The 14,107-nt window shown below is 43.5% G+C and overlaps 1 protein-coding gene across 1 annotated transcript in view; it reads left to right on the top strand.

Annotated features, from left to right (window-relative positions):
* The first annotated feature begins 2,953 nt into the window (after positions 1–2,953).
* Positions 2,954–14,107, top strand: part of GFRA1 (GDNF family receptor alpha 1) — a 71,083-nt gene continuing 59,929 nt past the window's right edge. The window contains exons 1-2 of the mRNA XM_053450337.1: positions 2,954–3,118; positions 5,966–6,268. Coding sequence (XP_053306312.1) covers positions 3,079–3,118; positions 5,966–6,268 — 343 coding nt within the window. The 5' untranslated portion in view covers positions 2,954–3,078. The remainder of the gene's footprint in view (positions 3,119–5,965; positions 6,269–14,107) is intronic.

Raw genomic sequence — 14,107 nt, 5'->3', positions numbered from 1 at the left:
TATGAGGCAATCTAGGTGCAGTACCCTACCTGACCATTCCTCTACCTGGTGGCGCTGTTGGCTAAGGCTCTGTGAGGACCTTTGGATGCAGTACCCTTCCTGACCATTGTTGTACCTGGCGACGCTGTTGGCTGTCTGTGAGGACCTCTAGGTGCAGTACCCTACCTGGCCATTGGGGTACCCAGTGGCGCTGTTGGCTAAGGCTCTGTGAGGACCTCTAGGTGCAGTACCCTTCCTGACCATTCCAGTAACTGGTGGCGCTGCTGCCTTTCTGTCGTTTTATCAGGGAGATTCCGATGAATAGGCATCTATTTTATGATTAATATTATTTATTCATTTATATAGCGCCATCACATTCCGCCGCGCGGTACAATGGGAATCAGCCCACATATGGGTGACATCGTTTACCTCTGTTTAAGAAAATAACGAATTCCCCAACATGCGCCAGATTCTGTGCCTGCTATTCGCTGCTAGCTGCTGCGAGATCATTAAACCAGATTAACTGCGTCCCCTTATATCCGGATAATTTATAAAGGCTGGGGTGGGGGCAATAAAAGAGTGTGGGGTTAAATCAAGATGCCACATACAGCGCTGGCTGCATCACACGGCTCTGTCGGCTTCTCAGCCATGCGCCGCGGTGCAGCAGCTGCCTAACGTGGCCAACAAAACCCGTAAGGATCTGCAGTGTCACCGGCTCCTGTGAGTGACAGCGAGCGATGATAGAGGGGGCTTCGCCTGACACCCTTAGCTCGCTACCCGGGAGTTTATCCAATAAACCCCCTTTCTTCTACTAACAATGCGGGATTTAAAGATGTTGGCCGGTCACCTGTGTTCAAGCAGGGGTTTCATTTATGGTTCACCAGCCAGAAACAATCTGTAACATTGTATCGTAGCAAGATATGAAACGGTTAACTCTAGAGTCCCATCCTGCTCCACATCACCCTCGCTACAATCACACCATCCTCAGCCAAGCAGTCCCTCAGCAGTCTCTAATAGAGTGTAAGCTCCTGGGAGCAGGACCCGCTCCTCCTGTACCAGTCCGTCCCCTCGAGCGTTAATCTTATTGTCTATTTTAATGTTATTGTAAATATTGTCGCTGCCCCCTATTGTAACCGCGCTACGGAATCTGCAGGCGCTATATAAATAACTGTAACATGAAGGTTAGCTCTCTGGCCAAGTACAACTCCCATCATCCTCGGCAAGCCTCTGCCTCTCGTCCTGATAACGTCGCCATGCACTCTAAAAGCATCCGTTTTGGGGTAAAAGACCATTTCTTGAGTCTGCACGTTCTGATTGGCTTACTCCTTTTAAGGGTTAATAACCTCCCGGAATGTTTAACGTTCCTGCGCAGAATGTCACGCTTTGCCCCAGGAAGTTACCCCCGGCTCCATTTATACCCCTTCTGGGTAATTCTATCTCAGGCCTCCTTTACAAAAGGTGCCCCAGAAAAAAAAAAAGAAGAAAGGAGAGTGAATGAACTCGAGATTTTATCTCCTTGGGGTAATTAGCGGACCCCTTATCTCCCGGGAGGGCACACGCCGCGCACGGCCGGCTACACGCTAACGAGGAAGGCATGTTCGGGAGCAGATGGTGGGCTGAGACTCACACACTGGGTATTAGGGGCAGATTTCACTCCTCGGGGGGCTTCTCCCACTTCCTTGAGAACCTTGAAGGTTTTGGGGGATTCTGGCGGCTGCCGTAACAAGTCCTGGGTGACGGGGGGCAGAGGAGAAGGGTTAATGGCTGAACGCTGGCCCAGCTTGATGGGAGTGGTCAGAAGAACTATTGCCATATCAGCTACAGCATTGTTGACCCCTACGTGTCCCCCGCTCCGGGGCAGATCTTTAAATGTCCATAAGTATAGAAGGGGCTAGCGGTGAGGGGCAAAGAGCCCCTCAAAAAATGCGTGAAGCTTCATCTTCTGGTCTTTTCTGGGTCGGCGCTGGAAATGCTGACTTAACGATGATAAAATTAACCTTTTAAATACACTATTCGAGTTACGTTTAGTTTCGATGACTCTCAAGGGCCCTCAAGCCCCCCCCAGCACAAAACCCCACAATAAGCCCCATTCAGGGGCAGAGAGCGGCTGGCATTGTTCTCAGATCAAACTGCAGGCTGCCGGCTCGCACGGGGCATGATTAAGCGTAGCTCAGAAGCCGTGCCAACTACCACACCTTCCCCTCCGATCCGTGCCAGGACTCGTTATTCACCCGCTGACACGGCCATAAAGCGCTGACTCCCAACACCCTGAGCCAGAACCGGGAGCGGGCGATGGATACGGGCTGCTCGCAAAACACTGCCAAGCAAACCCCAGTGAAAAAGACCCCCAAAGCCCCACATCCAGATACTAAAGGGTTAAACTGTGGAAGGGCAGACGGCTGCACGAATTTGCCCCTTTAACAATCTGGGAGCAGAAGTGTCTTAAAGTATCTTCTGGTAGTTAAGAGGTTAACGGCTGCCTTTGTTCTCCTCTATATGTGAGGCTGATGCTTTTTGCCCCTCCTGGGGTTTCTGGATTTACAGATGGGATGCCCTCTCCCCTAAAGCCCCTGCACCCCCCCAGGCCCCGCCCTCTTCCCAAATCCCATTCTGTTCTGCAGCAGCCTCCCCTGGCGCCCGTGCACAGACCCGCTGCTGCCCCCAGCTGCTGCCCCCAGCTCCTGCCCCACAGAGGAGGAGGCAGCCGCCCCCCCTTACACCCCCCAGTCTTGTGACCCCCAGCCTCCTCCCCTCCCTCCCCCCCAGCCCGGGAGAGAGGCAGATCTGCCCCAGTCGGGGTCGGTGGTGCGGCAGACAGCATCCTCTGCTCAGTGTGCGGATCGAGCTCTGCGGGAAGGAGTCCTCCCTGCGCCTGGGATTTACCCCCCTGGATCGTGCCTGTTACCCCTGGGCTCCGTGGCTGAGCGGGGCAGTTCCCGCAGTACCCGGGTGGCAGCTGCTGCCGGGCTCTGTTCATGGATGTGAAGTTGGAAGTTGTGGATTTACCCCTGGGGGCAGCTGCTGGCTGTGTGTGATAGGGAGGGGGCAGTTAGCCGGCGCGTTTCCTTCTCTCCGGGGCAGATCGTTCAGCGCAGCGCGATGTTTTATGCCACCCTGTACTTCGTGTTACCCCTGCTGGGTAAGTAGTGGGGCAAATCACTGCATGCGTGGGCTTAGTGGTACCAGGCTGCGTATATAGGGGTCTGTGCGGGGTATAGGGGGGCTGCACTGGGTATATAGGGGGTCTGCACTGTGTATATGGGGTCTGTGCTGTGTATAAAGGGGGTCTGCGGGGTATAGGGGGTCTGTGCTGTGGATATGAGGTCTGCACTGTGTATATAGGGGGTCTCTGCACTGTGTATTTAGGGGGTCTCTGCATTGTGTATTTAGGGGGTCTCTGCGCGGACGGTATACGGGGGTCTCTGCGCGGACGGTATATGGGGGTCTCTGCGCGGACGGTATACGGGGGTCTCTGCGCGGACGGTATACGGGGGTCTCTGCGCGGACGGTATACGGGGGTCTCTGCGCGGACGGTATACGGGGGTATATGGAATATATATGGAGGGTATAGGAATGATCGCGATGTATTCATGTCTGGGGGCTGCTGGGGCTTCAACCCCGGACTCCGCGCTCCTTATTCACTAAAAACTAGAAGCAAAGTTGCCCGGGCTGTACCCTGTGTGTATGGGCAGTGTGTCCGGGCTGTACCCTGTGTGTATGGGCAGTGTGCCCGGGCTGTACCCAGTGTGTACAGGCAGTGTGCCCGGGCTGTACCCTGTGTGTATGGGCAGTGTGCCCGGGCTGTACCCTGTGTGTATGGGCAGTGTGCCCGGGCTGTACCCTGTGTGTACGGGCAGTGTGCCCAGGCTGTACTGTATGCACCCGCGGTGTGATCGGTGCTGCGCAGATCGCTTCTGTAGGGAGGACAGTTAGAGGTTATTTCGTGGGGCAGTTTTTGGGGGTAATTTTATGGAGAAGGGGCACTTTACGTTCTTCTCTTGCTTTATGGGGCAGTTGCGTTTTTCTACCCCACCCCAAGAGGTGGCAGAATATAAACCCCAGGCTATGGCAGGGTTAATGCCCCAGGAGATGCCAGTTTCTGCCCCTGTCTGTGTCTACTGAGGAGGTGCCAGATTCCAGTGCCAGGGCAGTGGGGGTTATTGCCCCAGACAGGGCATCTTTTATTTAATGCAGTCACATAATACCCCCGGGGGGAAACAGGTCTGGCTGTGCTTGGTGGGAGTTGTGGAGCTTAGAAGTTCGGTGGCAAATAATACTAATAAGGCCCTTTTTTGCCCCAGACTGTTGTTCCATTAGATAGGAGACGCCTAAAACATAAACTTCCAAAAACAAACCTTTGGCTGATTTAGGGTGATGGGAGTTGGAGTCCGCACTGTCTGGAAGTTTGTTGCTGAGAATAATGGGAGTTGTACTCCCAGCAGATTCTAAAAGCTTTCGCTGCTCGAACCCCCAGGAATGGTTTTTAATATAAAAATATGAATTGCTGAAATCCTAAATAAAATGTCATTTTCCGGCGTGCGAGGGTCCCGGGGCGGGCTCCTCATTTTTGGTTATTAACCCTTTATTTGTGAGAAGTTTTACAATTTATTAGCTAATTAACACGTCCATTAATGAGAGCAGCAGCATGCGGCATAATACATTTCACGTGGCAAACAAAGGGTTACTATGAGTGAAATCCCTCTTTGCCAATTAATTGGGTCGCACGCTGGAAATCATCATTTACGGAAAGATCCCAAATCCTGTATTTTATGGGCTGATCGCTGACCCTCACTGGTGGAAGGGAGGGATCACTCACTGGGATCGCTTACTGGGATCACTTACTGGGATCACTTACTGGGATCACTTACTGAGATCACTCAATGGGATCGCTTACTGGGATCACTCACTGGGATCACTCACTGGGATCACTTACTGGGATCACTCACTGGGATCGCTTACTGGGATCACTTGCTGGGATTACTCTGGTTTCCGCCCTCCCCCATCATTTTTATCCCTGATCCTCCCCAAATTCCCCCGTCTAGTCGCCCGTTTCTCCTGCTGTAAAGACTCAAACCTTAATCAGTCGTTGGTCTCGTCTTAGATTCAGGAGCCGTATGTCTATCCCATGCATGTTTAATACCCTCGCTGTATTACCCTCTACCACCTCTGCTGGGAGGCTGTTCCGATCAGACCCCAAACATAAAGTCCCTCCCCACCCCAATAGATGAATTTTCTGCGTCCGATTCTCTTCAGGCTGCTCGTTCCGCTCGCTCGCTGCGCCCCGTCTGGATTCTCGCTCTGAATGGTTTCAATTGATATATTTTGGCCTCGGTTACAGCTGGTGACGGCAGCCCTGGGGCGGCGGATTATCCCTGCCCCATGATACGGAGCGAGATCAAAGTCTTAACCTTCACGACCTTTCAGCAACCGGAGCGGCCATGCGCGGGGCAATAAAATCAGGGGCTTTATATCCCGAAGCTTCCTGCCCCCCCCCCCTCGGCAGGGTCCTGCTCGCCCCGCGGAGGAATTATTGTTATTTATTGATTTATATATCGCCATCATAGTCCGCAGCGCTGTACAATGGCTACAAACTGGGTATAACGATACAGACAGATAGAAAAGGCGAGGAGGGAGCGGCTCAAAGAGCTTACAATCTAAAATAATTTCTAGACCTAAATCCATAAACCGGCACGTGTCGAAGCACACGTGTGACCTGCGGGGCTGGCACTGCCCACACGCATGTGTGATTACTGCATTTGTTTTGGTGCAAAGCTTTAAAAGTGGTCTTATCGCCATAGCAACCAATGGAATTGTCCATGAAAGGAAGTCTTACTGTACTGAGATAAGTGGAACAGCCTCCCAGCCGAGGTGGTAGAGGTTAACAAGCTAAGGGAATGTAAAGAGCCGTTAATCGGTGCGATGCGCTTTGGGCCGGGTTTTGCTCGCTGACTAACGCCGCGCTCTGTGTTTTTCCTCCCCGCTGCAGACGCCTTTCTGTCCGCGGAGGTGCGGAGGTCTCCGTCCGGCGAGCGCCTGGACTGCGTCAGGGCCAACGAGCAGTGCCTGAAAGAGCAGGAATGCAGCGCCAAGTACAGGACACTCCGCCAGTGCGTGGCGGGCAAGGAGACCAACTTCAGCAAAGCGATGGGACTGGAGGCCAAAGACGAGTGCAGGAACGCCACGGAGGCCCTCAAACAGAAAGCGCTGCACAGCTGCCGCTGCAAGCGGGGCATGAAGAAGGAGAAGAACTGCCTGCGCATCTACTGGAGCGTCTACCAGAGCCTGCAGGGTGAGTGCGGCCCCCGGGGGCCACGTCAATAGCCTGCAATAAATGTTAAAGGGGCCCCTTGAAATCTCCGGGAGCCAGAGTGCGGCTGCCTTGCTGGTTGGCGCCGTACCATACCTGCCATACCTGCCAAGTGTCCCTGTTTGTTTCCAATTCGGTCCAGTCCCCAAATCCCTATGCCCCGCCTCCCGCTCCCTGATGGCAGCAGCTGATTGGTTGTTGTTGATACGGAAAAGTTGCTTTTGGCGAAACATTGTGCCGGAAACGCGAAACTCGGTCGCACGAGGGGTTAAACCGAACGAATAGAAACTCACTGCATTTATTATTATATCGCCGTCATACTCCGCAGCGCTGTACAATGTGTGTTATTATTATATATCGCCGTCATACTCCACAGCGCTGTACAATGTGTGTTATTATTATATATCGCCGTCATACTCCGCAGCGCTGTACAATAATACATAATGGTATCATTTGGACCCTAAACGAGTTCAGGGGGTGAATCTGAATTATTTGCCCCTTGCAGGCACCCTGACGTTGTGTGACCCGATTTAGCGGTATGTGCTTTGTGATGTTGCTCCTTTAAAGGGTTAAGATCTCTGTGCGATATACCTGCCTCGCGGGGTTCATACCTGTGGATCTGTTGAGCCTTTTCGTAAAGAATTATATTTTGTGGGAAAGCCGGCAATCAGCCTCCAGCGGACAGGAGCGGGAGTACGGGCAGGAGTGGGGCAGGGGTGGGAGCGCGGATAAGCGTGGGAGTGCAGGCAGGGGTGGGTGTGCACGCAGGGGTGGTAGCACGGGCAGGGGTGCGGGCTTTGGCGATCGCCAGCTGCAGATCTGTGATTTTTGTGACAGGTTCTCTGAAAGAAGGTCGGGCTCCTGATTGAATTAATGCGGGTGCGCGGCCTCCTCTGAGCAGATGGCCCAGGGACGGGTAAAGTAAAGGATGCCCCCAGGGAGAGACCGCCGTGACCTCTGTTAGCAGATGTTAAAAGATGAGGCCATCACCAGAGCAAAGCGACAAAAACATTTTTAAAGCAGCAGAACCGGACGGGCCGGGTTAACAGCAGCACCGGGGCAAGTCTGGGGCAAAATGCTTACGACGGGGCAACAACATTTAACGACAAATACGGTACTTCCGGGAATTGCTGCGAATCTGCCCTCGGGTTATTCATTTTTTTCTCAGATATGTTTTATTAAGTATTTTTAAATTTCAAAACAAGGTGAGAACATGGAAGGGATTTAAGCACAATATAAGAATGTTATACAAAATACAGTCTGCATATAATAATATAATATACAGGTATTACAGATCATACCCTTTATACATATACGATATAATGCGATATAATATAATACACAGGTATTACAGCTCATATCCTTTAAACATATACGATATAATGCGATATAATATAATATACAGGTATTACAGATCATACCCTTTATACATATACGATATAATGCGATATAATATAATATACAGGTATTACAGATCATACCCTTTATACATATACGATATAATGCGATATAATATAATATACAGTAATTACAGATCATACCCTTTAAACATATACGATATAATGCGATATAATATAATATACAGGTATTACAGATCATACCCTTTAAACATATACGATATAATGCGATATAATATAATATACAGTAATTACAGATCATACCCTTTAAACATATACGATATAATGCGATATAATATAATATACAGGTATTACAGATCATACCCTTTATACATATACGATATAATGCGATATAATATAATATACAGGTATTACAGATCATACCCTTTATACATATACGATATAATGCGATATAATATAATATACAGGTATTACAGATCATACCCTTTATACATATACGATATAATCCGATATAATATAATATACAGGTATTACAGCTCATACCCTTTATACATATACGATATAATGCGATATAATATAATATACAGGTATTACAGATCATACCCTTTATACATATACGATATAATGCGATATAATATAATATACAGGTATTACAGATCATACCCTTTATACATATACGATATAATGCGATATAATATAATATACAGTAATTACAGATCATACCCTTTATACATATACGATATAATCCGATATAATATAATATACAGGTATTACAGCTCATACCCTTTATACATATACGATATAATGCGATATAATATAATATACAGGTATTACAGATCATACCCTTTATACATATACGATATAATGCGATATAATATAATATACAGGTATTACAGATCATACCCTTTAAACATATACGATATAATGCGATATAATATAATATACAGTAATTACAGATCATACCCTTTAAACATATACGATATAATGCGATATAATATAATATACAGGTATTACAGATCATCCCCTTTATACATATACGATATAATGCGATATAATATAATATACAGGTATTACAGATCATCCCCTTTATACATATACGATATAATGCGATATAATATAATATACAGGTATTACAGATCATCCCCTTTATACATATACGATATAATGCGATATAATATAATATACAGGTATTACAGATCATCCCCTTTATACATATACGATATAATGCGATATAATATAATATACAGGTATTACAGATCATCCCCTTTATACATATATGATATAATGCGATATAATATAATATACAGGTATTACAGATCATCCCCTTTATACATATACGATATAATGCGATATAATATAATATACAGGTATTACAGATCATACCCTTTATACATATACGATATAATGCGATATAATATAATATACAGTAATTACAGATCATCCCCTTTAAACATATACGATATAATATAATATACAGGTATTACAGATCATACCCTTTAAACATATACGATATAATGCGATATAATATAATATACAGTAATTACAGATCATACCCTTTATACATATACGATATAATGCGATATAATATAATATACAGTAATTACAGATCATACCCTTTATACATATACGATATAATGCGATATAATATAATATACAGTAATTACAGATCATACCCTTTATACATATACGATATAATGCGATATAATATAATATACAGGTATTACAGATCATACCCTTTATACATCTATGATATAATGCGATATAATATAATATACAGGTATTACAGATCATACCCTTTAAACATATACGATATAATGCGATATAATATAATATACAGGTATTACAGATCATACCCTTTATACATATACGATATAATGCGATATAATATAATATACAGTAATTACAGATCATACCCTTTAAACATATACGATATAATGCGATATAATATAATATACAGGTATTACAGATCATACCCTTTATACATATACGATATAATGCGATATAATATAACATACAGTAATTACAGATCATACCCTTTATACATATACGATATAATGCGATATAATATAATATACAGGTATTACAGATCATACCCTTTATACATATACGATATAATGCGATATAATATAATATACAGTAATTACAGATCATACCCTTTATACATATACGATATAATGCGATATAATATAATATACAGGTATTACAGATCATACCCTTTATACATATACGATATAATGCGATATAATATAATATACAGGTATTACAGATCATACCCTTTAAACATATACGATATAATGCGATATAATATAATATACAGGTATTACAGATCATACCCTCTAAACACATACGATATAATGCGATATAATATACAGTAATTACAGATCATCCCCTTTAAATATATACGATATAATGCGATATAATATAATATACAGGTATTACAGATCATACCCTTTAAACATATACGATATAATGCGATATAATATAATATACAGGTATTACAGATCATACCCTTTATACATATACGATATAATGCGATATAATATAATATACAGGTATTACAGATCATACCCTTTATACATATACGATATAATGCGATATAATATAATATACAGGTATTACAGATCATCCCCTTTATACATATACGATATAATGCGATATAATATAATATACAGGTATTACAGCTCATATCCTTTAAACATATACGATATAATGCGATATAATATAATATACAGTAATTACAGATCATCCCCTTTAAACATATACGATATAATGCGATATAATATAATATACAGTAATTACAGATCATACCCTTTATACATATACGATATAATGCGATATAATATAATATACAGGTATTACAGATCATACCCTTTAAACATATACGATATAATGCGATATAATATACAGTAATTACAGCTCATACCCTTTATACATATACGATATAATGCGATATAATATAATATAATATACACTTCCATTCTGTCCTTAAGAAAACAGGTCTGAGAACTTTATGACTCAATAAGTAGGATTTATATTATAGGGAAGTCTGTTCACAACCCCCTGATATCTAAATGCTGTAAAGCAGATCATCAGTTTTTTACCAACGAAAGTTTCCGTAATATCTTCCCGCTGACCCCAAACGTAACCCGATCAGGTGAAGGTTGCCTCAGCGTCATTTCATATATCGGGAAATGACTTTCCTAACAGTAGGTACAATTTCAGGGCCCCCGCTGGGGCTAATAGTACGCGGCCCGCTAATATTCTATCTGCTTTGGGTAAGCCACTGGGCTGAGAGGAAAATGGACCCAGGCCAGGAGTAACATCCACACGGAGTTTGTAAATGCCCCTCCAAAATCTCTTTATTTTCTCTCATTGCCACCAAATACGGGATAAAGTGCCTGCAAGATTCTTCATTCTTTACCCCCCTGGGGGGTCATTTATGGTGTTTTACCGGCTGCAGGATGTTTTGCAGACAGTATCTTTTTGCCACATTGAAACTTTGTGATTTCTCTGCCTCCAACGAACCCCCCGCGGGGCCCCAACCTGCGAACAATACGAATATTACACCTTAATATGACCTCATCTGATATCTCCAAACAGCAGGACTGGTGATAATAAACACATGAAAACATATACCTACTGATTATATATCGCTGTCATACGCCGCAGCGCTGTACAATGTGTATTATTATTATTATTTATATATCGCCGTCATACTCCGCAGCGCTGTACAATGTGTGTTATTATTATTTATATATCGCCGTCATACTCCGCAGCGCTGTACAATGTGTGTTATTATTATTTATATATCGCCGTCATACTCCGCAGCGCTGTACAATGTGTTATTATTATTTATATATCGCTGTCATACTCCGCAGCGCTGTACAATGTGTGTTATTATTATTTATATATCGCCGTCATACTCCGCAGCGCTGTACAATGTGTGTTATTATTATTTATATATCGCCGTCATACTCCGCAGCGCTGTACAATGTGTTATTATTATTTATATATCGCCGTCATACTCCGCAGCGCTGTACAATGTGTATTATTATTATTTATATATCGCTGTCATACTCCGCAGCGCTGTACAATGTGTGTTATTATTTATATATCGCCGTCATACTCCGCAGCGCTGTACAATGTGTGTTATTATTATTATTTATATATCGCCGTCATACTCCGCAGCGCTGTACAATGTGTGTTATTATTATTATTTATATATCGCCGTCATACTCCGCAGCGCTGTACAATGTGTGTTATTATTATTTATATATCGCCGTCATACTCCGCAGCGCTGTACAATGTGTTATTATTATTTATATATCGCCGTCATACTCCGCAGCGCTGTACAATGTGTGTTATAATTATTTATATATCACTGTCATACTCCGCAGCGCTGTACAATGTGTTATTATTATTATTTATATATCGCCGTCATACTCCGCAGCGCTGTACAATGTGTTATTATTATTTATATATATATCGCCATCATACCCCGCAGCGCTGTACAATGTGTGTTATTATTATTTATATATCGCCATCATACTCCGCAGCGCTGTACAATGTGTGTTATTATTATTTATATATCGCCGTCATACTCCGCAGCGCTGTACAATGTGTGTTATTATTATTTATATATCGCTGTCATACTCCGCAGCGCTGTACAATGTGTGTTATTATTATTATTTATATATCGCCGTCATACTCCGCAGCGCTGTACAATGTGTTATTATTATTATTTATATATCGCCGTCATACTCCGCAGCGCTGTACAATGTGTTATTATTATTATTTATATATCGCCGTCATACTCCGCAGCGCTGTACAATGTGTATTATTATTATTATTTATATATCGCCGTCATACTCCGCAGCGCTGTACAACGTGTGTTATTATTATTTATATATCGCCGTCATACTCCGCAGCGCTGTACAATGTGTGTTATTATTATTTATATATCGCCGTCATACTCCGCAGCGCTGTACAATGTGTTATTATTATTATTTATATATCGCCGTCATACTCCGCAGCGCTGTACAACGTGTGTTATTATTTATATATCGTCGTCATACTCCGCAGCGCTGTACAATGTGTGTTATTATTATTTCTATATCGCCGTCATACTCCGCAGCGCTGTACAATGTGTGTTATTATTATTTATATATCGCCGTCATACTCCGCAGCGCTGTACAATGTGTTATTATTATTATTTATATATCGCCGTCATACTCCGCAGCGCTTTACAATGTGTGTTGTTATTATTATTTATATATCGCCGTCATACTCCGCAGCTCTGTACAATGTGTGTTATTATTATTTATATATCGCCGTCATACTCCGCAGCGCTGTACAATGTGTTATTATTATTATTTATATATCGCCATCATACTCCGCAGCGCTGTACAATGTGTTATTATTATTTATATATCGCCGTCATACTCCGCAGCGCTGTACAATGTTTGTTATTATTATTTATATATCGCCGTCATACTCCGCAGCGCTGTACAATGTGTGTTATTATTATTTATATATCGCCGTCATACTCCTCAGCGCTGTACAATGTGTTATTATTAGTTATATATCGCCGTCATACTCCGCAGCGCTGTACAATGTGTTATTATTATTTATATATCGCCGTCATACTCCGCAGCGCTGTACAATGTGTTATTATTATTTATATATCGCCATCATACTCCGCAGCGCTGTACAATGTGTGTTATTATTATTTATATATCGCCGTCATACTCCGCAGCGCTGTACAATGTGTGTTATTATTATTTATATATCGCCGTCATACTCCGCAGCGCTGTACAATGTGTGTTATTATTATTTATATATCGCCGTCATACTCCGCAGCGCTGTACAATGTGTTATTATTATTTATATATCGCTGTCATACTCCGCAGCGCTGTACAATGTGTGTTATTATTATTTATATATCGCCATCATACTCCGCAGCGCTGTACAATGTGTGTTATTATTATTATTTATATATCGCCGTCATACTCCGCAGCGCTGTACAATGTGTTATTATTATTTATATATCGCTGTTATACTCTGCAGCGCTGTACAATGTGTGTTATTATTATTATTTATATATCGCCGTCATACTCTGAAGCGCTGTACAACGGGGGTAAACAGGACTTAAGTAGTGAATCACATAACAATTTAGCCAGAGAAAAAAGGCCAAGAGGGCCCTGTTCAAAGGAGCTTACAATCTAGTCTATCCCAGCCGTCCAGGATTAGTATTAAAGCCGCTCAGTCCTTCCGAGCTCGTCGTTTAATGTAAAGATTTATGAGTCGGAGTCCTGGCTGCGCATTTAATGAACTTCTTTCCCAGACTGATAGATCCGAGATCTGCCCCGGTGCCCTGATTGATGGGTAATTGCGCTGGAAGTTGCCCCTGCGCAGGGATGCGGATAATGAAGCGCTTGTAGCGAGGCCGTTAACATGTTCAGGG

This window comes from Spea bombifrons, chromosome 11 (genome assembly GCF_027358695.1).
Source record: "Spea bombifrons isolate aSpeBom1 chromosome 11, aSpeBom1.2.pri, whole genome shotgun sequence".
NCBI lineage: Eukaryota > Metazoa > Chordata > Amphibia > Anura > Pelobatidae > Spea > Spea bombifrons.
Note: the sequence above shows the minus strand (reverse complement) of the source record. Positions and strands in the feature narration are given on the sequence as shown.